The sequence below is a fragment of the Macrobrachium nipponense genome, chromosome 3, assembly GCF_015104395.2.
Source record: "Macrobrachium nipponense isolate FS-2020 chromosome 3, ASM1510439v2, whole genome shotgun sequence".
Lineage (NCBI taxonomy): Eukaryota > Metazoa > Arthropoda > Malacostraca > Decapoda > Palaemonidae > Macrobrachium > Macrobrachium nipponense.
In genome coordinates this window covers 97163097-97190702 of record NC_087202.1, presented here as the reverse complement: position 1 = coordinate 97190702, position 27606 = coordinate 97163097, and the positions used below count along the sequence as shown (strand labels likewise).

The following is a 27606-nucleotide window of genomic DNA, read 5'->3' as shown; positions in this document are numbered from 1 at the left end:
CGCTGAATCACCTCATAGATCTCAGCGATTGGCCTTTAGCCTAGATTATATATTCTAGTAAATAGAGAAAGATGGTGCGGGGTCCAATTAGGTTTGGGGCTTGGCTAGAAAGAAACAGTGATCTTCTCCAGGTGTCATTCCCTGGAGAAACATAAGACCCAACCCTTAGAAGGGGACAGCAAAACACTCATTGTGTGTACAGTTGCCTCAAAGTGTTTCTTTACCCCCTATCCTTCCTTTTCATGAAAATGGTATGGTAACACCGCAATTCTGCGAATGAAAGCCTATTTGTCTTGTAACGACGACGGTGAATGGTCGAGCTATTGGTATGCCAATGCTCATATTTTCTAAACACTGCTGTAGACAGTATGTTAATGGTATACGAATAATAGTTCACATTACAAATGAAATGAGTTGTTGTTAAATAAATAGAAAAGTAGTATAGTAAAGAGTTATAAAAATAGCAATGGTAAAAATCATATTCATTCGTGAATAATTCATACATCGCCAATCCTCGTTAGATTCAGGTGTGGCTACAGGCGTTTGCTGAAATCCAACTTAGTTCAAAGTAGATATTTGGTGTCAATTTCGGAACATAATTATTTGAATGGAAATAAACTTTCGATTTACATAATCCATCAATTTAAAGTAATGAGATTATAAACCACAAATTCCAAGAACTATAAATATAATTTCATAAAGGCAATTATATAATAGCCATTGACAGGTTATGAGACGGAAGGCTTGGGGAGAAATTAGTAAACAACCAGATGTATAAAGGAACAAATATATCCAGTGTATCACTCAGATATATATATTTTTTTTTTCGAGCCATGTCTCACCAGAGTACCCTAGATGTAAATTTCTCGCGTCTTCCGAGTAACAACATAACACCCTGGTGGTCTTTATGTATCAGTGGTAGATATGGTTGCGGTGTTACCATACCATTATCATGAAACAGAAAGGTAGGGGGTAAAGGAATACTTTGAGGCAACTGTACCAACTCACTCCATATACTGGGGTTTACCTTTCCCCCTACTTAAATGGAAAATTTTTCTAAATTACTGAAGAACTAAGCGATACAGCTGTGTATATATATATATATATATATATATATATATATATATATATATATATATATATATATATATATATGTGTGTGTGTGTGTGTGTGTGTGTGTGTGTGTGTGTGTGTGTGTGTGTATAGGTGTGTGTGTGCTTTAATATATTTATTTATATATTATGGGAAGAAAAAGGAAGCAAAGGTCATTATTATTTTCTATGCCAACGTGTGTGTGTGTATGTACTTTCAGAAGAAAATACTTGACAAACTTTGCTATTCTGACTAAACTATATCTGTTCAGGAACACTGGTTGGGCGTCAGCGTGTGCCTTCTGTGTTACACCCCACAGCATCGCACATCAATTTATACAACTTCAAGGTAAACGTGAAATTTATTTATACTCTTATGATAAAACTCTTCATTGGATATAGTTTATCGACTTGGCGAAGATTGAAAGATATTGATAATATATATAGAGGTCTGTAGATTTGTTTTTTCAGTTGAATTGAAGATTGATAATATATATAGAGGTCTGTAGATTTGGTTTTTTCAGTTGAATTTAAGATTGATATATGTATATACTAGCCAACACTGAGTAGTCCAGTATATGTAAACATGCCGAAAATGTAGAATTCAAATTAAGTGTGATGATCTCATTATTCTGGGCCAAAACTCCAACCCAAATGAATGACTTATACTCGAGTCTCTCTCCATCAGGCAACTTATTCCACAGTTGAACCTACCTTTCTTAACCTTTTAGTTTCTGTTTAGATGGAAAGAGCACTTTGAGATAGTTCTTAATAGACCAGTTTCCCCAGAAGAGGATAAATCGCTTGCTCAGGAAGATTTAAATATTGATGAAGGCGAGATCAGGCTAGAAGAAATAGTTAAGGTAATAAAACATTTAAAGAATTATAAGGCACCAGGAGAGGATGGTTTATTCCCGGAAATGTTTAAAGTGAAGGAGGATAGATTAGTATTTGACTTGAGGATATAATTCAAAGAAAGACGGGTGACGGGGATAATACCATCATATTGGAAGAATGGTGTGATTATTAATTAAAGTTCCAAAGAATGGAGACCTGAGTAGGTGTTATAATTGGAGGGGAATCACTTTGTCACCTGTAGCCTTGAAAATTTTCTGGAGAGTGTTTTTGAATAGGTTGGAGCAAGTGGTTAATGGTATCCTTAGGGATCAACAAGCCGGTTTTAGAAAGGGGCGGGGTTTAGTGATCAAATGTTCATAGTTAGGCATTTAATGCAACAAGGTAATGCAATGAAAACTCCGTTAAGTCTTTGTTTTGTTATTTTGAAAAGGCCTTTGATAGTATTTCGAGACGGACTATGGGAAAAATTATGAGGCATTATGGAATACCGGAAAAGTTTGTGAGGGTTATTAGGGATATATATTGGGTCACATCTTACAAAGGTATGGTTGGCGGGTATTTAGTGATCCATTCAAAGCTAAGTCTGGTGTGATTCAGGGTGGCGTTCCTTCTCCTCTGTTGTTTGTTTTGGTCGTAGATTACGTTATGAGAAAGGTCAAAAGAGAAAGGGATGCAAATATACACTGGGGAGAAAATGGGAAACTTCTTGACATAGATTATGCTGATGTCTAGTTTTGATCTGCGAGGGACCAGAAAAGATGCAGTGTTGGATTGTCTAGTGAGTGAAGGTCGAAAGGCTGGTTTGTTTTTTAATAGTGGAAAAGCAGAAATCATGAATATGAATATTGAAAATGCACAGGAGTGTCTAATTGAAGGCATGGTTGTAAAGCAAGTGGATAAGTTTAAATATTTTGGTACTTATTTAGGTAAGGATGATGGGCGTGAGTCATGGCATAGTACAGTGACTTCAGATAATAAATTTTTATCATCTGAAAATATGGCTCTCAGAAGAACATTGGGAATTAATGGAAGGGATAGTAGGATATCAAATTAGAGAAGTTGTGCAGGTCCAACTGGTCGATGAGTATGTTATGTTCTTACGCTGGAATTGGGTAGGGCATGTATATAGAAAATAGAGGGAATAGTACTAGATACACCACGGTGGGTTGCCCTTGGTAGAAGAGGCAGAGGTAGGCCAAAGGAGACGTCGTTGAGGACAATGAGGCGGGAAGCCGGAGATGAATGTTGAGGAGTTCTTGAGGAGTTAGCTTGGGTTCATTGAGATCCTATGCATCCCCGTGGGTGCCATAGAAGTGATTGATGGACTAGCTTTTGTGATTGTAGGTTGACATCAGTCCTTCTCCAATATTTCGCCATTTTTCATTTCCCTTTATTTTATTTTTAGTTACCTTGTGTGCTTTTATATCCTATATAATTTTATGTGAAGTTTTTTGTCTCTATGTATTTTTTTCATTTTTATTTTGTATAAAACTTATTTCTTAGATAACATCCCAGTTTATATTGTTTATCAACTGTACAGATCCTTAATGATGTATCCTTGTGGATGTGCAATGCATCAGAATAAGTTGCAATGGATCATCATATTCGTTCCTGCTCCTACTCAGTACTTTGCACTTGGCAGACTTGCCTTTCTTTACCTACTTCTTTCTTCATATATATACTGAATTCAGTACCTGAGTGGTAAAATACGTAGCATTACATCTTACGTTCTGCTTTGAATTTGATGTTGGCCACTAATGCATTTAATTTTGAAAGAAATGAATTAGCACCCAGCATCAAATTCCAAGTCGACAGGAAACAGACAACAAAATTCCTTTTCTTGATGTTTTAATAATTGTAGACACCACAGAATACAAATTTACTGTATACAGAAAACCAACATTTTCACTTTCATACATTCAATATTTTAGTTATCTTGACATTTCTATCAAGATTGGCGTAGCCAGTAATTTACCAGTAATTTATTCTTAAGAGCCTTACGGATTTGCTCCCCGGATCTCCTGGAAAAGAAATTGAACTAATCCATAAGCAGCTGTCATATTTAAAGTACCCTGACCATATAATTGAGTAAGGGATCCATAAAGCAAATATAATCTTCTACTGTCCCCCTCAAGACAAGACTGAGAGACACCCAACAATAAAATCAAAATCCCACACCTGGACTGGATGAAGACAGTGGCACAGACTTTTGGAAAAGCTAAACCTTTTGCTTTTACCTACTCAGATACCTTAGCAAAATTGCTGATTAACGTCTAACAAAAGCCAGTCTCCAAAGACACAGGATTATACAAAATAATACAAAATCCCTTGTCTTGACTGTGACATTGGTTTTACTGGTAAATCACTCCCCCAGAGATTAATGCAACTTAAACAGTCAGTAAAGTATGGCCAACAGAGCTCAGCTATTTTTAACCACATAAATAACCATAATCACAGAACAAACTAGAATTTGTCATGTATAATTTAAAGCAGCAATTGTCGGTTCAAAAGCCAGATGGTAGAATCAGCAGTGATTAACCAAGAAAAGTATGATGAACCTCTGAAAAGGAGCTTGGGACTCAGATATTATTAATAAAATCTTCCTCTAATCAGCGATTAAGAAGATTAAGACGCTATCAACTGGGGTGATGTAACAGTTGACCTCTGGAACTATTGGTATAAATGCCAATTTTCTTTAATTCTTATTTCATTCATATACTTACCTGTAGAGGAAGATAGGTGTTGTTCTCTGAAATATAACATTAAATTTCTACCATTTAGCATTTTTATGGGTTCCTATTATTAAAGGGAATTCTGTTTTAACAGAAAATATTTCAGTCATATGTATCTATATATACATATAAAAATGCATGTGTGTGTGTACATATGCATGTATGAGCCAGAATAACTCTGAAACGCATTGAGCAATTTCAACCAAACTTGGTATACATATGACTTACTATCTAGAAATCAGCACCGTGGGGGTTAAGATATCACTAGCACCTAAAGGAACCAAAAGGGGTTTCTCTGAAACGGGGCTGGTTTTGCCCATAGACTTTGTAATGTTACGAATCTATCATACCTAATTTTGGTATACAGATGATTTACTATATAGAAAAGAATACTGTGGGGGATAAGACATCAGTGGCACTAATGGGGTTGGGGCTTGGAAAGGGGGTGGCAGAGAAGGAGAGGGACAAGAAGTGAGAGAGAGGGTAGAGGTGGTGTTAGGAAGAAGAAAGAGGAAAAAGACAAGAAGGGTTGGAGAGGGAAGGAGAGAAGAAAGAGTGAGAGAATGAGAAAGAGGGAGAGGGAGAGGAAGTGAGCGAGAGTAAAGGTGTTTGAGAGAGAGAGAGAGAGAGAGTAGAGGGGTGTTAGGGAGAAGACAGGGGGAAAGATACAGGGAGGGTTGGAGAGAGAAAGAAAGGGAGAGAGAGAGTGAGAGAAAGGAGTGAGCAGGAGAGGAAGTGAGAGAGAGTAGAGAGGGTGTTAGGGTGGAGAAAGGGGAAAAGTGAGTGAGAGAGAGAGAGAGAGAGAGAGAGAGAGAGAGAGAGAGAGAGAGAGAGAGAGAGAGAGAGAGAGTTGATTCTTGTTATTCAGAGATATCCCTGGGTAGTGGTGGGTTGGTCAGTTAATAAACACACACACACACACATGTATATATATATAATTTGAATTTGATATGTAATCTACTGAAAACTTTAAAACCCTAATCGGAAATGAATTATGCAATTCGAACCCTCATTATGAAGATTCTAATCCTTTATTTTATCTAATTGTGCTACGGATCAAAATGTTGACTCGACTCTTGATTACCCAGGTTCGAAACCCTCTAGAACAGAAGAGATTGTTGATTTCTTATTGAGACTTCAAAACATTCACTAGGAAACATATCCAAAATAATCAGGAAGTTGAAATTTAAAAGTACGTTGAGGCAGTCCTATTTATGCAGTGCTTCGACAAATTTGCATGAAAACATGTAATATCAAATCCTGCAGCTTTTTCGGCAGTATTTATTTTATGGCCAAAGGTATGTGTTTTTTCATGGTTTTCTCCTCTTGCCGGTCAACAAGAATTGAAAACTCCAAAAGTACAGATAAGTAGATGACTGTTTACTACAGAACAATCAATGGCCAAGTAAAAAAAAAAAAAAAAAAAAAAAAAAAAAAGAATGTCGATGGAATAGTATGATTTAAGTTACTGATTCTGGTGGGCTGTCAGGTCAGGTTAGCAAGTGCAAAGTCAGAATTAAGGCTTTTCCACGACCAACAAACTCTTGTTGTTTTACATTAAGCTGACCTTATGCCAGCACGGGCTCTTGCTCATTGAGTAGCCCGTAAATAACAAACTCTGCAGGTGAGCAGACAGAATGTGGTTTGTGGTCATAGTTTGCAGGTATCTTATTAAGCACTTTTTTGGTTACAGCAAGTTTCTCGTTGGACGAGTGGTTTTCGTGCTCGACTACCAATCCGGTGGTCCAATGTTCGATTATCGGCTCGGCCAACGTGGAATCAGAGGAATTTATTTCTGGTGATAGAAATACATTTCTCGATATAATGTGGTTCGGATCCCACAATAAGCTGTAGGTCCCGTTGCTAAGTGACCAGTTTTTTCTTAGCCACGTAAAAACATCTAATCCTTCGGGCCAGCCCTAGAAGAGCTGTTAATCAGCTCAGTGGTCTGGTAAAACTAAGATATACTTAACTTTGGTTACAACAGTACTCGGGTCTGTAACCCCCTACTTTACGTGGAAGTCATTCTCTGGATTTATTATTTTCCCCGTTAAACCATGTATTGGATTTCATTTTATAGCAGCGGCCAAGATTTAGTGACGTTGACAAAAGTCTGTAATACCTCATATTTTCCTAGCTTTCTTTTTACAGGTTACGTTTCGGCCGCTTCATCATTAGGCTGGATTAATCATTTGTGTTGTTGGCAACCATGTCGTTTCTTATTAGGGCCTAAGGGAAAACTTGCGTGACGAACGAATCTAGACGCCATTGTGCAAGTACCCAGAGGTGACTGATATACCTCTGGGACAAACCCTGGTTCCTAAACATTATCTTACTTCTAGGTTCAGAAATTATTTGAAAGGCTGCACTTGCCCTACTTCTTGATTTAGAAATAATAATCATCTCTTATTGTTTCTGTTAAGGTCCTAGCTTTCATGATTAACATAGATTTTTGGCATTATGCCTAGCAATGGGGCAACTAAGGCCATTCAGCGCTGAAACGGAAATCGACAGTAAAAGGTTTGAAAGGTTAACAGGAGGAAAACCTTTCAGTTGTGCTATGAAACAATTGTTAGGAGAGGGTGGACAGTAAGATTGAAGAAAGAAAATGAACAGAGGTACAGTAAAAGGAATGAAAGTAGTTGCAGCTAGGGGCCGAAGGGACGCTGCAAAGAACCTTGAGTAATGCCTACAATGCACCGAATGAGGTGCACTGACGGCACTACCCTCCTACGGGGCCTAGCATTCAGGAGAGATTAGCTGAAAAAGCTTCATTTGTTATTCTCTCTACCACAGGTTGGCGAAGTCATCACAATCTTGGGCCGACGCTACTACCTAACCAGCTGCGATCCTGCAACCCGCACTTACCTCACATCCCTTGGGTTACACATCCCACCTGATTTGTCAGATCCCAGTCTTACAGCTTTCCAGGTAAGGCGTTTCTGTCGTGTCGATTTAGTTCTTCCAAACACTCGCCTAACACTGACATCTTTTCATGTACAGTATGCTGTCCTGAACTCTTCACATACTGAGATGACTCTTAAAACTTGGGTGGCTTAGGCAATCTTTAGTGAAAAAGTAAATGTACACGGCCCAGAGTTCTTGAGACTGTAAGTCTGTCTGTTTTATCAGCTATTTTAGTATGATGTAACAAAGAAGTTTATGTGATGCTCATCAGTAGCATTACTGATTAGTATGCTTGAGCCATTCAGTCTCCTGGATACTCGTATTTCCCGAGCCATTTAATATCAAGACTTCGAAAAGCTTGTTGGTTGAACATAGTTTTGCTGTTTGAAAAATCCTCATCTAGTATCTTCCGAAATAATGCTAATTCATCTCACTAGTTTGTTAATTTCATTGGAAAATTACTGAATCACAACTATAACTAATATTTGTCTAGCATATTTACCAACTTTTGCTGTAGTTGACCTTGACAAATCGCCCTATAATCTATAGTCAGATCAGTTTTTAACCGTCTTTTTTTGGTATAACCGACTACAGGATTTCTTACCAGCATCAACACCAGCGGCTGGTGTTGGGAAATTGAAATTCTCGAGTGAATGGCCTAAGCAGCATTCCTTGGCAACATTCGTCAACAGGGCTGGGCAGGTACTCAGGTTAGTGCTCTTTGAGAATCATATAGAAGCTATCGGGTGAATGACCACATTGTACATATATGTGGAGTAAGGAAGATTGGAATGCAAGAAACTTGAGAAGTTGTGGAATAGCGTGCGTTCATGCATAGACTATGCTGATAAAAACATTTGAGGATAGATTAATAAGAAACGTATGAATATGGAGTGTCGTAGAAATGAAAGGGAGACCTTGAGAATGTTGGATGGAAAAAGTACCAGAAGGGTCAGAAGAGAAGTCCTAATACATAGAGAAAGGAATAATTATATGTTCTATGTAATGTTCTATGTAGTGTTGCATGGTATATACTGACATGAAACGAAAATCACACGTATTAAATTCAATCTGGCACCATCAGGTTCTTTGGAGAATGGGTCGACTACGACAAGAATATGGGTGGGGTCACGACGCCTGTGGTCGAAAAGGTAGAACTTCGATACTACTTAGAGGACGATACAGCCGAGGTCCGCGTTCATCATCTCACTCCCCATCAAGATGCCCTGACGCCTGCCAAACCCCACTTGCCCACGAAATTCCTGAAGAGGGGACCCGTGGCCAAGGTGAAAAGGGTTATACCATTCTGCAACCCAATCTCCGCTGCAGTTTTTTCCGTATTTTTTATGCCTTTTTTTATTTTCTTCAAACCAATGTCTCTTAACTGAGTAGTCTGTTTGTCGTCTTTGTATAATGCATACTACCCACCCAGGCACACATGTATACAATTACAGAACACAAAATTATGTAAATGCATACAAGAGGACGGATGGGAATTCTGAAGGAAAAAGAGAGAGATGCATGCCACATAAACAGAGGAATGAATATAAGTAAGTTCTTTGATTAGAGTAAAATTAAGACATGAAAGTAGAAAGATGCCACCGGAAGATAATGCAGTCAGGCGTTGAACTGAGCAATGTCAAGGTTTGCTGAAAAGTGGCATTTGTAACTGTTAGTGAAAGTTTGAGAAGGTTTATGAGGTGATTGCTGAGGATGTCTATAAGACTTTAATATTAAATGGTTGAGGAATAGAACTGATATTATTACAAGTGAAATGATGTAGTACAATAGTTAAGACGTGATTGAAGTGGCTGTCTAGATTACGTCACTTATGTTTGTATGAGCGAATTATTCGAAAGGGTTGGGGGAGAGGAATCATAGAGGTAAAGGTAACAGATGCATCTGTAAGAATTACAAAGCCAAACAGTTACTCATTATATTAATGAGTTTGCGTGGTAGGGTTCACATTTACAAAGTAAGACAACTAAAGGACTGAAATGGAAGAAGAGTTTGAGTTAAAGCAAGGGTCAAGGTGTGTGGATTAAGTGCCGAATATGAAACGGTTATAAGAGAAGCTTGATTGTAAAGAGCAAAGGTTGTGTATGGCATACATGGACCTAGAAAAAGCTTATGAAAGAATTCACAGAGATGCAAGGTGAAAATTTCTAAGGATTTATGGGTTAGACAGCATTTTGTTGAGAGAAATTTAAAAGGATTGTCATGTGAGTGAAGAATGTGTTAGAATATGTTTAAGGAAGAATGACTGGTTTGGTGTAAAAGTGGGTTTGAGACAAAGTTGTGTCACGCCTCCATGGCCGTTTATTATCGTTATATATCATCTGTGGAAGAATGTGACAAGTCAGAGATGCAAAATGTGAATAAGAAAAACAAATACTACTGAAATTTGGAATAGCTGACATTCGCTGATGATAAAGTACTGACAAGTATAGTGGAGAGAAGCTGCAGTAACTATACTCTGGTTTTTTTCATCTGTCCATCCGCCTGTGGTGTTTTTGTATGGTAACACTGCGTCCCGGGCTTTAGATAGTTACGCTATTTGTAAGTTTTAGGTAAATAAAAGGATATCTGGGTGTACATTTGCAACTGAAAAGTGTTTTAATGATTTACTGTATGCGAATTACACCGTTAATATTCTAAATAGGATATTATTATAATCGTTGAATGTAAGCTGAATGTAACTATCTAAAGCCCGGGACGCAGTGTTACCATACAAAAACACTACAGGCGGATGGACAGATGAAAAAAAACAGAGTATAGTGAGAAAGATCAAAAGTGTTTTCAAGTCATGAAAGTTGAAAGGAAAGGAAAAGGTTATGTTGATAGATGAAAACCAGGAAGATGGGGCAATGAATGGTAGTACGGGTGATGGAAGGATGAGAAGAACTAAGTCACAGAATAAGTAAAGCAACGATTGCAGTTAGGCTGTACTGTATTGTCATAAAATCGATATTTGGAGTATATGACAGATTGATAAGTCAACTTCATTTATGGTAGTATGGATGTTGATGCAAATAAAATAAAAGAAAATCTGGAATAAGTTCAAATAAATTGTTGGTTTAATATATGTGGCATAAGGAGATCGGAAAAAGAGAGAAAAGTGGATACACAGAAGCAGGAAAAGGTTAATGTACAAAAAAGGATGAAGCTGAGTGTTTTGAAATAGTTCAGTCATGGGGAAGGAGCAAAGGACGAGAGGCTGGTGAAATGAGTGTATGGTTCGGAGATTTGGGGAGGGAAGAGTAGTGGAAGACCTATAAAGTTGGAATGGAAGATCATCAGTAGTAAGGGAAAACGAGGCTAGTGCAAGAAAGAGGTTGATTTAATTTATGAAATTAATGCTTTCAAGCCAGGCGCTGAGGTACCTTGGGATAAAAACCCCATCTGGGATAGTGCCGTAAGTGCACCGCATTACTCAAGGTTCTTTGCAGCATAGCTTAGGCCCTTAGCTGCAACCCCTTTTTTCCCTTTTACTGTACTTCCTTTCATACTCTCTTTCCTCTATCTTACTTTTCACCCTCTCCTAACAACTGATTCATAGCGCTACCGTGAGGTTTTCCTCCCATTTTACTGTCAGTTTCCATTTCGGCGCTGAATGACCTCATTGGTCTCAGTGCTTGGCTTTTGGCCTAAATTTTATAATCATCCTTGGGATAAAACCTCACAATTGCACCAAGAAGTAGCAGTTTGAGGTGTTGGAGAGCAAATATGAATAAAGGAAGCAGGAATGGAGGTAAAAGTAAAAGCCTAAAGAGTAGGTGCAGCTGAGGGTCGAAGGGAAGCCGTAAACACCTTTAAGTAATGTCTACAGTGCTCCTCATGAGGTGCAGTGGCGGCGTCACCCCTCTATGGGGCCAGTTAGAGGCATAATGTTTGTGCAGGGTTTGACAGGGTGTCGATGAACGTCATGTGTAGGGTATGGCGCTGCTAATTGTTCATTCTAGTGCTACCCCTGGCAGAGGAAAATGCAGGATGTGATATATATACGTATATATATACATCTACATATAATATATATATGATATATATATATATATATATATATATATATATATACATATATATATATATATATATATATATATATATATATATAGTCGTAAAGCTGGAGGAAGGAATGAAAGGAGTTGACCGAGCGCTTTCGTGTATTTTTCACACCTCTTCAGGGTCAAGTGATACAAAAATTCATTATTCGTTACAAAGACACCTCTGTGGCAGCAATACATAAACATAAAAACTATCGTACTACTATTTAAAAACTAATTGTCTAAATGTTATTTACAAGTAGTTCATCCAGTTTGTACATCCCGGGGCTGCTGTTGATCAATTCTACGCGATTTTTCTTTATTATACATGATTCAACAATATTTCGTTTTATGATGTCTTTACAGAACATGATCTCTTTTGCTTCTTTCCAATTCATAGTGTGGTTGCATTCATTCATATGTTGAAACAAGCTGCTTGCATTATTCCCTGTTCTAACATTATATTTATGCTGTTTAGAACAGGGAATAATGCAAGCAGCTTGTTTCAACATATGAATGAATGCAACCACACTATGAATTGGAAAGAAGCAAAAGAGATCATGTTCTGTAAAGACATCATAAAACGAAATATTGTTGAATCATGTATAATAAAGAAAAATCGCGTAGAATTGATCAACAGCAGCCCCGGGATGTACAAACTGGATGAACTACTTGTAAATAACATTTTTAGACAATTAGTTTTTAAATAGTAGTACGATAGTTTTTATGTTTATGTATTGCTGCCACAGAGGTGTCTTTGTAACGAATAATGAATTTTTGTATCACTTGACCCTGAAGAGGTGTGAAAAATACACGAAAGCGCTCGGTCAACTCCTTTCATTCCTTCCTCCAGCTTTACGACTACATGAGATATCGCATGTTATAACGATAGTTCGTCAATATATATATATATATATATATTATATATATATATATATATATATATATATATATGTGTGTGTGTGTGTGTGTGTGTGTGTGTGTGTGTGTGTAATCTTTTCATGGAATTCAAGCGTTATTTTCACAGGAACTATCAGAGGTCAACGGAGCTGGAAGTTTAGGAGCCGTGGGTCGTCCAACCCTGAACTTGGTTGGACTTCGAGGGGCGGGGGCCCACCTCAAGGACCGGAGACCACAGGTGAATAGCAATTCTTACCACCTTTAAAGTATTTAGAATTTCTTTGAAGAATCGCTGTGGAAAGGCATACAGAGAGAGAGAGAGAGAGAGAGAGATAACATACTTTCGCCACTGACACCATTAACTGGGTCACTTTCAACAGGCGCTGCCCAGTCCATCTTTTCTGAAGCCTTCCGAACTCCTGCTGGGGAATGCCGTGTCCGTCGGAGGACGCCTCATGCGACTCTGCGACTGCGACTCCTTCACAACCATCTATTATAAGAACGTTTTTGACATTGGTATGTACTTAGGCCTATTCTACCCTCCTTATCTCGCTGTTGCATGGAAGAGCGGAGAGAACCTTTTAGAATGGTTATATATATATATATATATATATATATATATATATATGTATATATATATATTTATATATATACATATATATATATATATATATATATATAATATATATATATATATATATTATATGTATTCATAGAATATATGCTTATATCGTTTATATATAGATATATATGCATATGCATATACATATATACGTGTGCTCATACACGGTTATATATATATATATATATATATATATATATATATATATATATATATATATATATATATATATATAAAGCTAAATCACAGCAACACAAGAGGACTATATGGAATACTCAAAGGGGATAAAAAATACACGAAAACAACCCAACGAATTGATTGTAAACGAGACCTTGATTAATTTATACAGTCTCCAAAAAACTGAGTAGTTATGGGGCCAGGAATACATTTAACACCATTACACAAATACCACTGTCATTCGCCTAGCTAACTTTCCCTCTTGAAGTAGAAGGGAAAGAAATTAGGAAGAGGTAGGAATTTACATGACACCAGTACTTAGGACGTAATTAACTCTAGCACACGACATTGAGAGAGAGGAGAGGAGAGAGAGAGATAGAGAGAGAGAGAGAGAGAGAGAGAGAGAGAGAAACCTTAAAACTACTCTTACAATTTATACAATAACCAACAAAAAAGTAATATGTACACTAATAATAATCTATGACGCCACAAGGAATACATATAGATCGATGCAGGCGAGGAGAACCTAATTAATGCAGGATTAACGCTATCCAAATGGCACGAAGAAATACGACACATGTCAGGGTAAAAATTGACACGCGTCAGTCCTGTAGGGGCTAGTGCCGTCAGTGCACCTCATTCGATGTAATGTAGGCATTACCTAAGGTTCTTTGCAGCGTCCCTTCGGCCTCTAGCTGCAACTACTTTCATTCCTTTCTCTGTAGTGCCGTTCATATTCTCTTTCTTCCATCTTCAACTCCGCCCTCTCTTAACAACTGATTCACAGTACAACTGCGAAGTTTTCCTCCTGTTACACCTTTCAAACCTCTGGCTGTCAATTTCCGTTTCAGCGCTGAATGGCCTAGTTACCCCAGTACTTTGCATAGTGCCAAAAATCTATATAAATCAAAATCTATATAAAAGACACGCGTCAATGGTTTACCGATGAAGAATGAATTATTCATATTCCCTTACCAAGTGTATCACACAGAGTAAGCCTTGTCACGACTCTGGCGGACAAGCGCGGCAGAAGTGGCAAGCGCAGAGCCCCAGTATCACACCTGCAGGAGAAGCAGTGGAGGACTCCGGGAGGCACGGTAGCACCCACCGCACAGGAGCAAGATGGAACCCTCCGTAGGAGGAAGATCACGGACACGTACCAAAGCTCTAATATAAGTAATCCTCCTAGGCCGTGATCTAACTCTCCCAAGACTACTGCCGTTGCGCTGAATGACCAAAATAGGGCCCAGTGATTATGCTTGTCTCTAAATCTCATAGTCCAAAGCTAATGCCAACCCAAAGCCGGAGGTAAAAGCTGTCCTATAGTATATTCGCTTCAACCGTGCGTTTTGATGTCAGGGCAGTCCTTTACGACGCTTCTGATTGGCTGTTGATAAGCCAGTCACAGGGCTGGAAGCTATCTCTCGAGAGAGTTCACCTAGGCAGGATGTATGTTCCACCTCTCCTGAGGGATACTTTTGAAAGACGTATCTCTCAAGCGAGGTGGAACATATATCTTGCCTATGTGAACTCTCTCTCTCGAGACTGAGAATTTCCAGCCACATGACTGGCTTATCAACAGCCAATCAGGAACGTCTTAAGGGACTGGCCTAAACATCAAATGCACTGTTGATGTGAATCTACTATTTGAGTGATATATCTCATGGGCGAGGTATATCACTCAAATACAGAAAAACCTGCGGTGGGAGGAAAATAAAAGACCCTAATTCAGCTTCTAGTCGAAGTCACGAATGAAATAAATTACGAATAATTTATATGCTACAGCAAAACTTTACATACTACGGTATCACCAGCTATAACATTACCAACACAAACAATAAGGTGTAGAAATAGTCTGCCCAATACCCAAATCCAAAATGTCATGTGGTAGACAAATGATAACTGACAATGATTAGAGAAGTTCTCTACAAGCGCTTATGAGGCAGACGCTGGGAAGAGACAAGTGACAAGTGTGCGAGAACCCAGAGCAAAGGAGAACATGAGGGGGGAGAGGGTTTTTTTGGGGGGAGGGGGAGAGTAAGGAGAAGATGTGCAGTAGGAAGGAGTCTAGTGATGCTGTTTTACAAAGATTAGAATACTGCATGCTAACAAATCTTGGGAGCCTTGGTGACTTGCATTTTGTTTATTTTCTAATTTTTTTCACTTGAGATAAAACCGGATTCCGTGAGTTTTTATGGACTTTAGTGTAATTTCATTAAAGGATAGATCAATAAAAGCTCTGATTACATGGATAGGAGAGGCATAGTTCTATGGGGTTGTGGGGGGGAGATGAGAAGAGAGAAAGAGCTGGTTATTGGAAATACATGCATGTATATATATATATATATATATATATATTATATATATATATATATATATATATATATATATATATATATATATATATATATATATATATATATATAGATATATATAAACTACTCTGTAAATGAATGGAGGATTCTATGTGAATACCATGATGACAATTTCGTAAACTGAAGTATATACTTCACAGGCAATTTAGAGACCTCACATCTTCTCTCTCATACTGCCCACACTAATCTGACTCCAACTTCCGCAGACCAAGTACCTGTGGGGTACAAGTACCTGCAGAAGAGCATCGGGATGCACCAGACGCCTCGAATCACGCCTTTGGATCCTCGGTGGCTGGAAGAACCTCCCAGAGATCCTCTGCACCCTCTCCCCACGACGGTCACTACCATAGTGGGCGGGTATCACGCCCGCGACATCAGGTAGGACAGATAGGGCTTAGACGCCCTATGAGGACATTTCCTTAGCTGGATGACACTTCCTGTAGGTGAGCCTTAGCCATCACTGTAGAAACGAAAATTCACATTCATGGCTAAGTTGTGAAATGCCAAAAGAAAGAAATGCAATTTTGGAGAAGGCGTCTGTAATGCTATTTTGCCAATGCATAGCGAAGGAAGGCAAAATTCTACACCATATACGATGTTGTCTGGACTATTTTGTATATCATTCCATTTCTGACCTACGAAGTGTTACCTAATTTCAGCTTCACTTCCTAACAAGAGTCCTGGCTCTCTCTCTCTCTCTCTCTCTCAATATAAAGTCGGAATGATGGATGTTCTCTAAGAGTTTTGCTATCTCTTCTCAGGGACGGTTATGAAGGAACCATCCTGCGCTTCGGAGCCAGACTTGTCACCGACAAGGAGAAAGACCGAGAGAGAGAATTCGTCATCAATTTCTATGTCTTCGACTCGACAGTGTCTGTCTTTGAGGTTCCCAGACTGAATTCAGGTATGGTGCCCAGATGGAGCTTAGGCTTTTGTTGAAGAACTTTATTCTAATTAATCTACCTTAGGTAATGAATAGAGTAAATTTGCAAGCTTGCTTAGAAATGTACCATAAAGGTATAGAATCACAGTAGTGTAACAAATATAACGTTTAAATGTCTATGTATTTTTCAAAAGCATCAATACAGTTATGCAATTCGTAATTATGGCTTTTCACAATCTCTAAATCCGTGCATCTAACTACTGTATTTTCTTGACGGTTTAGTAATCTGTCATGTTATAAAACAGCAAAATGGAGGAACGGCGAGTATCATAGCCCCGATTTAATTTATTGGGATCAAATAGTAAGGCATTGTTCTCAAATTCTTAATCCTTTTGCATCCCTGAAGAAGTAAAGGGATGATAACTTGTGACATCTTTTTTTTTTTTTTTCCTCAGGCATGCGAGCTGGTATGTTCCTGTCGAGAGGCCTGGTAGTGAAAGGCGAAAATGGGGAGTGCGTCAGAGGTCAAGATCTTTACGCTGGTAATGTGATCATGCTCAACTCCCACACCTTCTACATCACCCACGCTGATGAATTCACCCTGAACTTCATGGAAACACACGCTGATGAGGTAAGCGGCTGAAATCGACACGTGGCGGTCGTAAGGTCAGCTTCAATAACAACATTAACGCATATGCTGTTCTTCAGCACACCTGTGCAAAGTTTCGTAACTTTGGCGCTCGATAAATTCACAGTAATAACTCATAACTTCCATACGAGATTAGAAACTTTGCAGAGACCATAAGATGTGACAAATCACTGTATCTTGCGTTTTGTTTTTTGCCGTTGATAACAACAGTAAAGTTGCCCGTGAGATAGATGCGTTAGAGCAAGAAGGATGTTTTGTGAAGAGTGGCTGTCAGTGCTAAACCTTCTTAAAGCCTTTCTTTCTGTTCCATCTTTTACTCATTTTCTAATGGTATCACACGCGGTATCCAACTGGAAAGCACGTGACGCTCCTGAGGATTCTGAAAGTTCCTCTCTCAAACTAAAAGCTGGAAAACCGCTAAACCAATTCTGTCCACTCATGAGTTGGTTGCGAGTAAAGCTGCTTACGTTGCTCTTTGATTTTCACGTCATCATTTTACTTAATATTAGCGTGCTGACAAGCACAGGTGACTTGAACAAACATTTAACTTCTGATTGTAAATAATATAAAAGTTTATCCGATCAAAAAGAACAGAGCCAGCTGACCAGCTGAATTAGAGGGAACCGTTATCGTTAAAGCAAAGACGGGAAAGAACAGCAAAGGTCTCGAATGTTTTCTTGAGATGGTCGCAATATTGCAGTATCCCTGTATCCCACGAAGAGCATAGCGCACACCGAGGAACTTTAGGATACTATCGACCTGTTCTTCTACAGGGTGGACATAGCCTTGGCCCATAACGTCCCAAGTAGAATAATGGAATGACCTGGACCCTTCATAACTAAGTTAACATTCATAATAGTCTGCTAACTAATGGAAAAGAGCATATTAATCGTCCAAGGCTCTCTCAAGGTGTTACGATAGATGATGATATTTTCAGAATGAGCACATATTCAGTCCATTGCTATTACTAATTGTTTGATCATGCACTAGTAGGTTACCCGGGATGTTTCCTGCCGAAGGGTACCACATTATTCTCTACTTTGGACCTTATGGGGTTAAAAATGAGCATGTTCCGTGAGGGTACAAGATATCATCCTTTGAGAAAGCCCAGTTTTGTGATGCATCTGCCATTCCTGATTGCTTCGACACAATCAGTATTCAAGGCATGGAGACCGAGTTGGACTTAGTGACTTGACACACATTCTGATATTCATGCAAAATCAAACTATCTGATTTTTCAGCAAGCATACGCCGCGAACTCCATAGTGAAGCACAGGGAGGAATGATCCCTTATTATAAATAAACAGTCTATGGTGGCTCATGATCAACAATGGCTCACTATCTCCACCACCGCACCTTTCCACGACGCGTGTGGCAAAGTTCATCGGTCCTGAGACATCAGAAAACAGTTTAGTGAATTAATCGACCAAGGCGCGAATGTTAGACTCTGGGCTAGTGAAGTATATATATATATATATATATATATATATATATATATATATATATATATATATATATATATATATATATTTGTCTACTATGGTGGGAAGAGCCGGGAGATGGCCGTGATTTTGATATAAGTAAAGACAACAACAAAATAAAAGTCAAAAGATCCGTACCAAGCGCTTGTGCAAGTCTTTATAACCGGGAATAAAGTCTCGCGAAAGCACTCGTGACGGATCTCCTGACTTTTATATGCCAGTAGTTTTTGCTTATATATATAATATATATATATATATATATATATATATATATATATATATATATATATATTAATAGATATATTAATAGATATATGCAGAATCTTATGGTCATTTTTACCAGATATATATGAAATTGTAATAGCCACAATGTCCTCTTAACTTCTCAAATTCTTTGCTCTTTTTTTAATATATTTATTTATATATATATATATATATATATATAATATATATATATACAATATAATATATATATATTATATACATATATATATTATACCTATATATAATATATATATATATATATATACATATATGTGTGTGTGCACCTTATTTTTGCTAGAATTACTAATGCTAAATGAATTTTATGATATTTAATTAAACGTTAACTTACTTGTATGTCTTCAAATAAATAACCATACGCACTTTATTGAAGTATCCCCAGGCAAACTACAACGTGGCCTTAGATAAGGCTCGGCAGGTGCTAGGTCACCATGAACTGACCGATCTCCTGCGGAAATGGACGCCGAGCGACCCTGACAAGACAGGGTTCGCCCCAACGAGTTTAGTTCAGAGTGCGCTGTTTTCAGCACTAGGTAAGTGCAGCCTACTTTTTGTCAATGGTTTTTTCTTTCTTTGTATAAAAGAATTTTGCTTCAGAGACGATGCGATGACAAATTGCTCAGCCTTGTTTTTGACGAGTCCGTTTGTGTGATTTATTTTTATTCACTGAACTCTGTATTGGTGCTAACTTGAGATCAGAAGCGTTCCAAATGAAAGAAAGATTCACTGAACACTGCATTGTTGCTAACTTTAGATAAGAGGAGTTCAAAATAAAAAGAAATATTCGTTGAACACTGCATTGATGCTAACTTTAGATAAGAGGAGTTCAAAATAAAAAGAAATATTCGTTGAACACTGCATTGATGCTAACTTGAAATAAGAGGTGTTCCAAATAAACAAGATTCACTGGACTCCGCATTGATACTAACTTGAGGTAGGAGGCGTTCCAAATGAAAAGAAAGATTCACTGAACATTGCATTGATGCTATCTTAAGATAAAAGGAGTTGAAGATTATAATAAAGAATCAGATTACTTATACACAACTTAAGACATAGCACAAACTAGATTAGATAGTCACCTCACGTGAGAACTTTTAAAAGATAATACAACTTCAGGTTCGTTGGGGTCATCCTCCGTGAACAAACAACACATCGCCTCCCTCGTGCAGCGACACCGCCAGCTGGGGGCGGCGCCCCCTTCGCGCCAACAGCTCACTCATCTGGCTGCTCTGCATCTCAAAAGGAAGAACTTTGACGGTGAGTCTTTGCAGGGGGATCACTATCCTTCCCTGTAGGGTGGTAGTGCCGTCATTGCACCTCATTCGATGCACTGTATGCATTACTTAAGGTTCTTTGCAGCTTCCCTTCGGTCCATAGCTGCAAAGACTTTCGTTCCTTTTACTGTACCTCCTTTCATATTATCTTTCTTCCATTTTACTTTCTACCCTTTTCTAACGATTGGTTTATAGTGCACCTGCGAGGCTTCCCTCCTGTTACACCTTTCAAACCTTTTCATTGTTAGCTTCCATTTCAGCGGTGAATGGCCGCAGTTGCCCCAGTGCTTGGCATTATCCCTAAAACCTGTAAATCAATCAGTCACTCTCAGTAGCAAAAGCACTTTGGCAGTAGTAGTGGATATAGTATATGTGTATATATTTAAGTAAATATTCATAAACATTAATCTGCAAATGTCATTTGATATCAATTTCACTGGCCCTTGGAATAAACTCCAAAAGGGGAATTTATAAGCCACTGAATGGTTGATAAACGACGACTTTTCAGTAAAGGTAACTCAGTGGTTCGAGTCCAGCTGGTGCCGGATTGCTTGTTACCTACAAAATCTCCTCCAGGGTTCATTCCTAGGCTGAAAGAGCAACAATTGTAGCTTGATCTTTGTGAGTATAAGAAATATACGTGACTAAAACTCTTGCATATATATATATATATATATATATATATATATATATATATATATATATATATATCATATACACGAGGGTTGTCTGTAAAAGAAGGTTCCCAAAGATTTTTCACAATGAAAAACATGATTATTGGCATTGAATAATACATTATTGTAAAGCTTAGACTTTTTCCTATTTTTCGACATAATCGCCGTTGAGGTCAATGCATTTTTGCATGCTGTGCACCATCTTCTTTATGTCTGAATCGTAGAACTCTCCCGCCACTCCACGTAGGTAGCTTAAACCTCTTCTTTCAGCTCCTCTCTGGTTCTGAAATGCGTTATGGACATCTATACGTCTGTCTTTGAATTCTCTGCACCATTGGCGCTCGTGTTGTATGGTCATACACTTTTCTCCGTAGACTTCACACAGTTGGGAATGAATGTCCACCAGTGCAGTGTTTTTTGCACAAAAAAAACGAATCACAGAGTGTAGTTCGCACCTGGCAGGAAAAGCGAGTGGGAGCTCCATTTCTATCGGCTGCCAAGCCAAGGCTTAGTGTCGCAGACCGCTCGGCGGGGGCGGGGTGGTTGGGACTGGGAGAGGGGGAACCAAGCCACACGCCAGTGTCGCCGGATCCCGCGTAACAGTGTTCCTTGCAACTGCAGCTCCTTGAGAACCTAACTATATGGACAACCCAAGTATATATATATATATATATATATATATATATTCATCATCATCATCAGCCGTTTCTAGTCCACTGCAGGACAAAGACCTCAGACATTTCCTTCCACTCCCTTCTGTTTATGGTCTTTCTATGCCAGTCTATACCTGCAGATTTTCTTAGCTCGTCAATCCATCGTCTTCTCTTCCTTCCCCTGCTTCGTTTGCGATCTCTAGGGACTCATTCTGTTACTCTTTTCGTCCATCTATCTGACATTCTCATTATATGTCCTGCCCACGTCCATTTCTCTTTCTTACTTGTTTTTAAAATATCCTCTACTGCAGTTTGCTCTCGTATCCACACACACACACACATATATATATATATATGTATATATAATATAATTATATATATATATGTGTGTGTGTGTTCTCTCAACCTAGGAATGAACCTTGGACGGGAATTCATGGGTAAACAAGAGATCCGTCTCCAGGTGGACTCGAACCACCCAGTGGTCGAGGGACGACGACTTGTGATAGTCTAATGGTTCAGTCACTGAAAAGTCGTCGTTTATCAACCATTCGGTGGTTCGAGTCTGCCTTGTAGATGGATCGCTTTTAACTTATAAATTCGCCTTTGGAATATATATATATTATATATATATATATATATATATATATATATATATATATATATATATATATATATGTGTGTGTGTGTGTGTGGTGTGTGTATATTATATATATATATACTTATATGATATATAATTATTTATATTATATATATATATATATATATATATATATATATATATATATATAGTCTTTATAATTCGTGTTTTACATATTTGTATCCAAGAGAGTAAAAGCCTATAAGAAGATTAATGCCTGTTCTTATTACATATTGCTGATACCATCGAAATCGCCTTTACCAGTTTAAAAATACCATGTAATTGTCACTTAACTTCGTGATTGACGTAAATTTCACAAAATTGGCTAGTTCAGTAATAGTAAAATATGAAGCTGCATAGCAAAAATCTCTTTTTCCAAGGAATTCCTGACCTCATGTCTGGACTGCGTGGGCGTGACATCGAGGCCAAGGGCGTCCTGCCCGCATGTGACTTGAGGGCAGCTGTGGTGGCCACGAGACTTCCTTTCCCGACAGCACTCACCGACGCCCTGGTGGAGAGGTGAGGATCGAGTAGCTCTGTCGTTAGTCATCCTGTTTCATTCATTCTGACAGGTTTCAAACACTTTTAAAAGATGCATCATCCTATAGCTGATTCACTTCAGGTAGATTCTTGGGTGAGCCCTGTGCCTACGACTCGTTTGTTTGGCGGTGGCTGGTACCGGGTGGTAGGTGGCTTGCTTAGTCTCTATTTTCGTCTGCATCTTAGAAACCTATATATAATATAAGAGTGAATACTGACCATTAGATTGCATTATATATACCTACAATTTAAGTGCTTGCACTCTTTTAGAATTCAGCACTGCAAAAATGGTAAGAGCAACAGGAAACTACAGTTTTAACAGGTACAGAGGGGCAGACACTACGATGACTAGACATGCTTATTTCATTGTTTTTCCCATATAAAGAATTTTTATGTTAATTTTAGCTTTAATTGAAAAATGATCGTAATTTCTTAACATTTTTCTCAAGAAGTTTCAATTATCTACTTAATTTTGACAATGAAACATAAATCGTTCGACACGTGAGACTGAAAAAGCAAAAGAGAGAGAGAGAGAGAGAGAAAGAGAGAGCGGTGAGTGAGCAAAGCAAATGCGTCATCAGATCTGAATCCCAGGTCGTGTCCCCTGTGCCAGGTAAGCGAGTGCAAGAAATTGTACTACAAGTCTTCTCAGAGCCGGATGAATAGCGGCATAATAAGACAAATTCTTCATTTTCTTTTCTCATATCACTGACATCTAAAATCTGAAAGCACCAGCAAATTCAGGGTAAATTTATTTTATGAAAACAAGTTTTATATCATCTTAATCGTATGAATGATACAAAATCCGATGATAAGTAAAAACACGTATAAAGAATTAAATGCGCCTCTCTTCACTTTTATTTGTAATTCCATCAGGTTTATCTTATAGATTTCAGGTAATCGTGATTTAGTTGTACAATTAATACCGAATCGTTTGGTATGACTGAAACTTTCCTATCTCGTGCAAAATGTGAGATAAATGAAGAAATAAAAACACATTGCAAGTTTTCTAAGCTGCAGACGGACCGCCTACCTTCCGGTACCAGCCAATCAGAGGCCGCCAAACAAACGTCTCGTAGGCACAGGGCTAACCCAAGAATCTACCTTAAGTGCATCAGCTAAGTGAAATGTAGGCAGTATTAGTCTACACTCTGTTTTTTTTTTTTTTTTCATCTGTCCATCCGCCTGTTGTGTTTTTGTATGGTAACACTGCGTCCCGGGCTTTAGATAGTTACGCTATGTGTAAGTTTTAGGTAAATAAAAGGATATCTGGGTGTACATTTGCAACTGAAAAGTGTTTTAATAATTTACTGTATGCGAATTACACCGTTAATATTCGAAATAGGATATTATTATAATCGTTGAATGTAAGCTGAATATAACTATCTAAAGCCCGGGACGCAGTGTTACCATACAAAAACACCACAGGCGGATGGACAGATGGAAAAAAACAGAGTATAGGTCTGTGTCTCCACACGTATCTTAGGTTAAATTGTCTAAGAAATATAACATCCACGCTAACCTGAAATAATCGCTCGCCCATCATAATATCTTCAGCCATGGCCTTTTCTTTGAGCCTGGTATTAAGCTGTCTTCCTGTACTTGACGTATAATTCTACTATATGAAGAAATATTCTTCTCTTTTTTCATGATCTCATTTGTTTATCTAATTATGTTTTGTGTTCGCTGGTGTATTGGGCCACCTAAATCAAATGTTTTCACGTGTTAGTGAATCCTTGAATGTGAGCATAAACTGTATTCTCATGTGCTTGCGTGCGGAGAAGTTCAGCTTTTAGTGTCAGCTGGCCTGTTATTCAGGAAGTTATTCATCAATGTATGCAGCATTTCGCTTTGACACATTGATTTCCTGACAAATAGAAGTGGCCGCATATGTGTACATAGTAAATAGAAGCGGCCGCATACGGTGTACATAGTAAATAGAAGTGGCCGCATACGGTGTACATAGTAGATAGAAGTGGCCGCATACGGTGTACATAGTAAATAGAAGTGGCCGCATACGGTGTACATAGTAAATAGAAGTGGCCGCATACGGTGTACATAGTAAATAGAAGTGGCCGCATATGATGCACATAGTAAATTTCCGGCCGATTCACTCCGAGAGTACTTTAGATTTGGGTTATGAGGAATTGCCCACTCAATTGTTAGGAGCGAAGCTTAACAAACATTTCAAGCTTTTTCTTTCTAAACTTTTAAATCATTTTTACTTTTTATATTTGTAAATCAGTGTAACAGTAAAATTGTTAGTTCTCGTCATGAGTCTTGTTGAATTTGGTTTACTGTCATCACCTTAGAGAAGTTGAATGGTTACTGTCCTTGCAGAGTATAAACTTACGAATTTCCAAAGGTCTTTCACTGTTGATTGTCGTATCTCGTTAACCTTTTATGCCAATGGAGGCTTTAAGATTATTCTGAATGTCATCCGACATGCTCAGCAAACACTTTGGCCTAGAAAGTCTTTTGAATGAGTAGATCGTAAAAGCATCTGCAGTCGAAAGAAAACTTGACATTTTGAGGCTCTGTTTTTAATAACTGTTATGATGTTCACTTTCGTAGTACTAATGACTCTTCTAAAAAAACAGCTTCAAACGGGAAGATGGCACGATTGACTACGCACATTTCTGCCATGAACTTGATTACCGGATACGACCAATATCCACGATCACATTCCTTGTCAAGTAAGTAACTGTTTTTCCCCAATTCTTCAACTTTACTGCTGTAAATGTCATTCTTTGAGTTTATATGGGAAGATTGACAGAGAAATAATCTTAGTCTTAGGCCATATGCAACAATAGACCAACATTTAACCCTCCTTCCAGCTGGACGAAGCGTCGCTGGAAGTGGCCTTACGGAGATTAGAAGACAAGGTTGACTACATAAACCTTGTTGCTGATCTGGAAGGAAGCGCTAACTCACATCACTTCGCTGGTTCAGGCGTCGTTTGATGTAGTATTATATATATATATATATATAATATTATATATATATATATATATATATATATATATATATATATATATATATATAAAGATGTGTCAAGAGAGAAGACAGACTGTATCATGAATATGGAATATGAGTGAATACGAAATGAATAAATCTCACGTTGTCGAAGGAATTTTATTTCTGAAATGCTTCTCTCACAATAGATTTTGTTTTTGTTTTTAGCAAAATGAAAGAAATGCAATTTGTTTGTCATTGCAGCAGGATACTTCAGAGAAAAGGTGGACTGCAGCCTTTTCTCAATTCAATGGAGGAGACGTTACAAGGAAGTATCCCTACAACCGCTACCAAAACTATTTATACTGGTTTCTGGCTGCTGCCTTTAGGCTGAAGTGCATGTGCCCCATTGCTTACGAAACACTGAACTATTTTCTTTGCAAACCCTTTGAGGTGATCTTCCGTCTTCTTAGCTCTAGAATATCTGTTACACAATGCATGCCAATCTTTTTCCTTTAATCGCTTACTCGAGGAGTAAGCCTACAAACTACTTTGTTGTTGTTGTTGTTGTTGTTGTTGTTGGGGATTTAGGAAAGCCTGAAAAGGTCTGAAAATGTTTCGTGTAGAGTTGGAGATACAGGAATTTTAGGATAGGATATTTATGGTTTATTTATTAAAATGCAAATATAAGAAATAAGTAGTGTGCATGTTAAACAGTAAAGATAAATTATTTCTAATAGAATATAGCTTATTTATTTTAATTTTCGTTGGTGAAACAACGCTCCATTTGACTGTAGGTTTTAGCACGCAGCTCGAGTAAGCTGGAGGTCGGATCACGCCTTGTTTTTTGTTCCTGCCACCCGACTATCTTCGCGCGTTCTATTTCACCTTCACATCTGTTCTGCTAAATCCAGATATACTTCAAAGACAGTTTCTATACATTCACATTCAACAACCACTTCGTTCATTATTACAAATTGGACTCTGTTCAAGAGTCCAGTTGTTCGAGAGTCCTCTTACTGATTTAATAGACTGACCTTGTGTGACAGTCAATTCCATCCCATAATGTCAGCGACACTTTCTTTACCGTCTTTCTATACGTGTTCTGTGACACATAATAAAATGGATATCAGGGAAAAAAAAAAAAAAAAAAAAAAAAAAAAAAAAAAAAAAACCTCGCCCCAGTGAAAAGAAGTGCATGAAAAGTCTTAACGTCTGACCGGCAGGACATACGTCTGTAAGACAATCCCTTCGTAGATCGCAGGCGGGGAGGAACTGCCTTCAGTGCACCTCACGCGGTGCACTGTAGGCCCTACTGAAGTTCTTTGCAGCGCCCCATCGGGCCCTAGCTACAACCCTTTTCATTCCTTTTACTGTACCTGAGTTCACATACTCTTTCTTCCACCTTACTTAACAGTTGCTTCACAGAGCAACTGCCAGGTTTTCCTCCTGTTACGCTTTTGAAATCGTTCTGCTCTCAATTCCCCTTTCAGCGCCGAATGACTTCGTAGGTCCCAGCGCTTGGCCTTTGACTTAAATTTTATATGCCATTCCATTCCATAGGTCAGGTTTCCTTGTCATGCTACTGCTGTGAAACATCGTAAGATCTTGAAATACGAACATATAAATGGACTGTATCTACCGTACACCAAAACACAACCACGCGTCATCTCCTTCAAGGCCATTACGAACAATATAAATCATATTTATTGTCATGAGCATTCATAGGTGGGGCAGCTGGAGAACCGTGAAAGGTCAAAGGTCAGCCTCAGTACCAGGGACAGCGTGTGACATTAATAGGGGAGTAATTGCATCGGCAAACTTTCATACTGGAATTAATTAGTTTAGAATTATAATTATTACAGTAGCTGA

The 27606-nt window shown here is 38.2% G+C and overlaps 1 protein-coding gene across 1 annotated transcript; it reads left to right on the top strand.

The window, feature by feature from the left end:
• The first annotated feature begins 1368 nt into the window (after window positions 1–1368).
• On the top strand, window positions 1369–25756 carry LOC135222256 (EF-hand domain-containing family member C2-like). The gene is given in 15 exon segments (XM_064260372.1): window positions 1369–1441; window positions 7479–7613; window positions 8184–8299; window positions 8674–8875; window positions 12660–12770; window positions 12913–13048; window positions 15913–16084; window positions 16468–16610; window positions 17045–17220; window positions 19375–19534; window positions 20118–20258; window positions 22620–22758; window positions 25380–25447; window positions 25450–25475; window positions 25617–25756. Coding segments are annotated over 12 exon segments (1566 nt in total). The 5' UTR covers window positions 1369–1441; window positions 7479–7613; window positions 8184–8299; window positions 8674–8707; the 3' UTR covers window positions 25743–25756.
• The last annotated feature ends 1850 nt before the right edge of the window (window positions 25757–27606 follow it).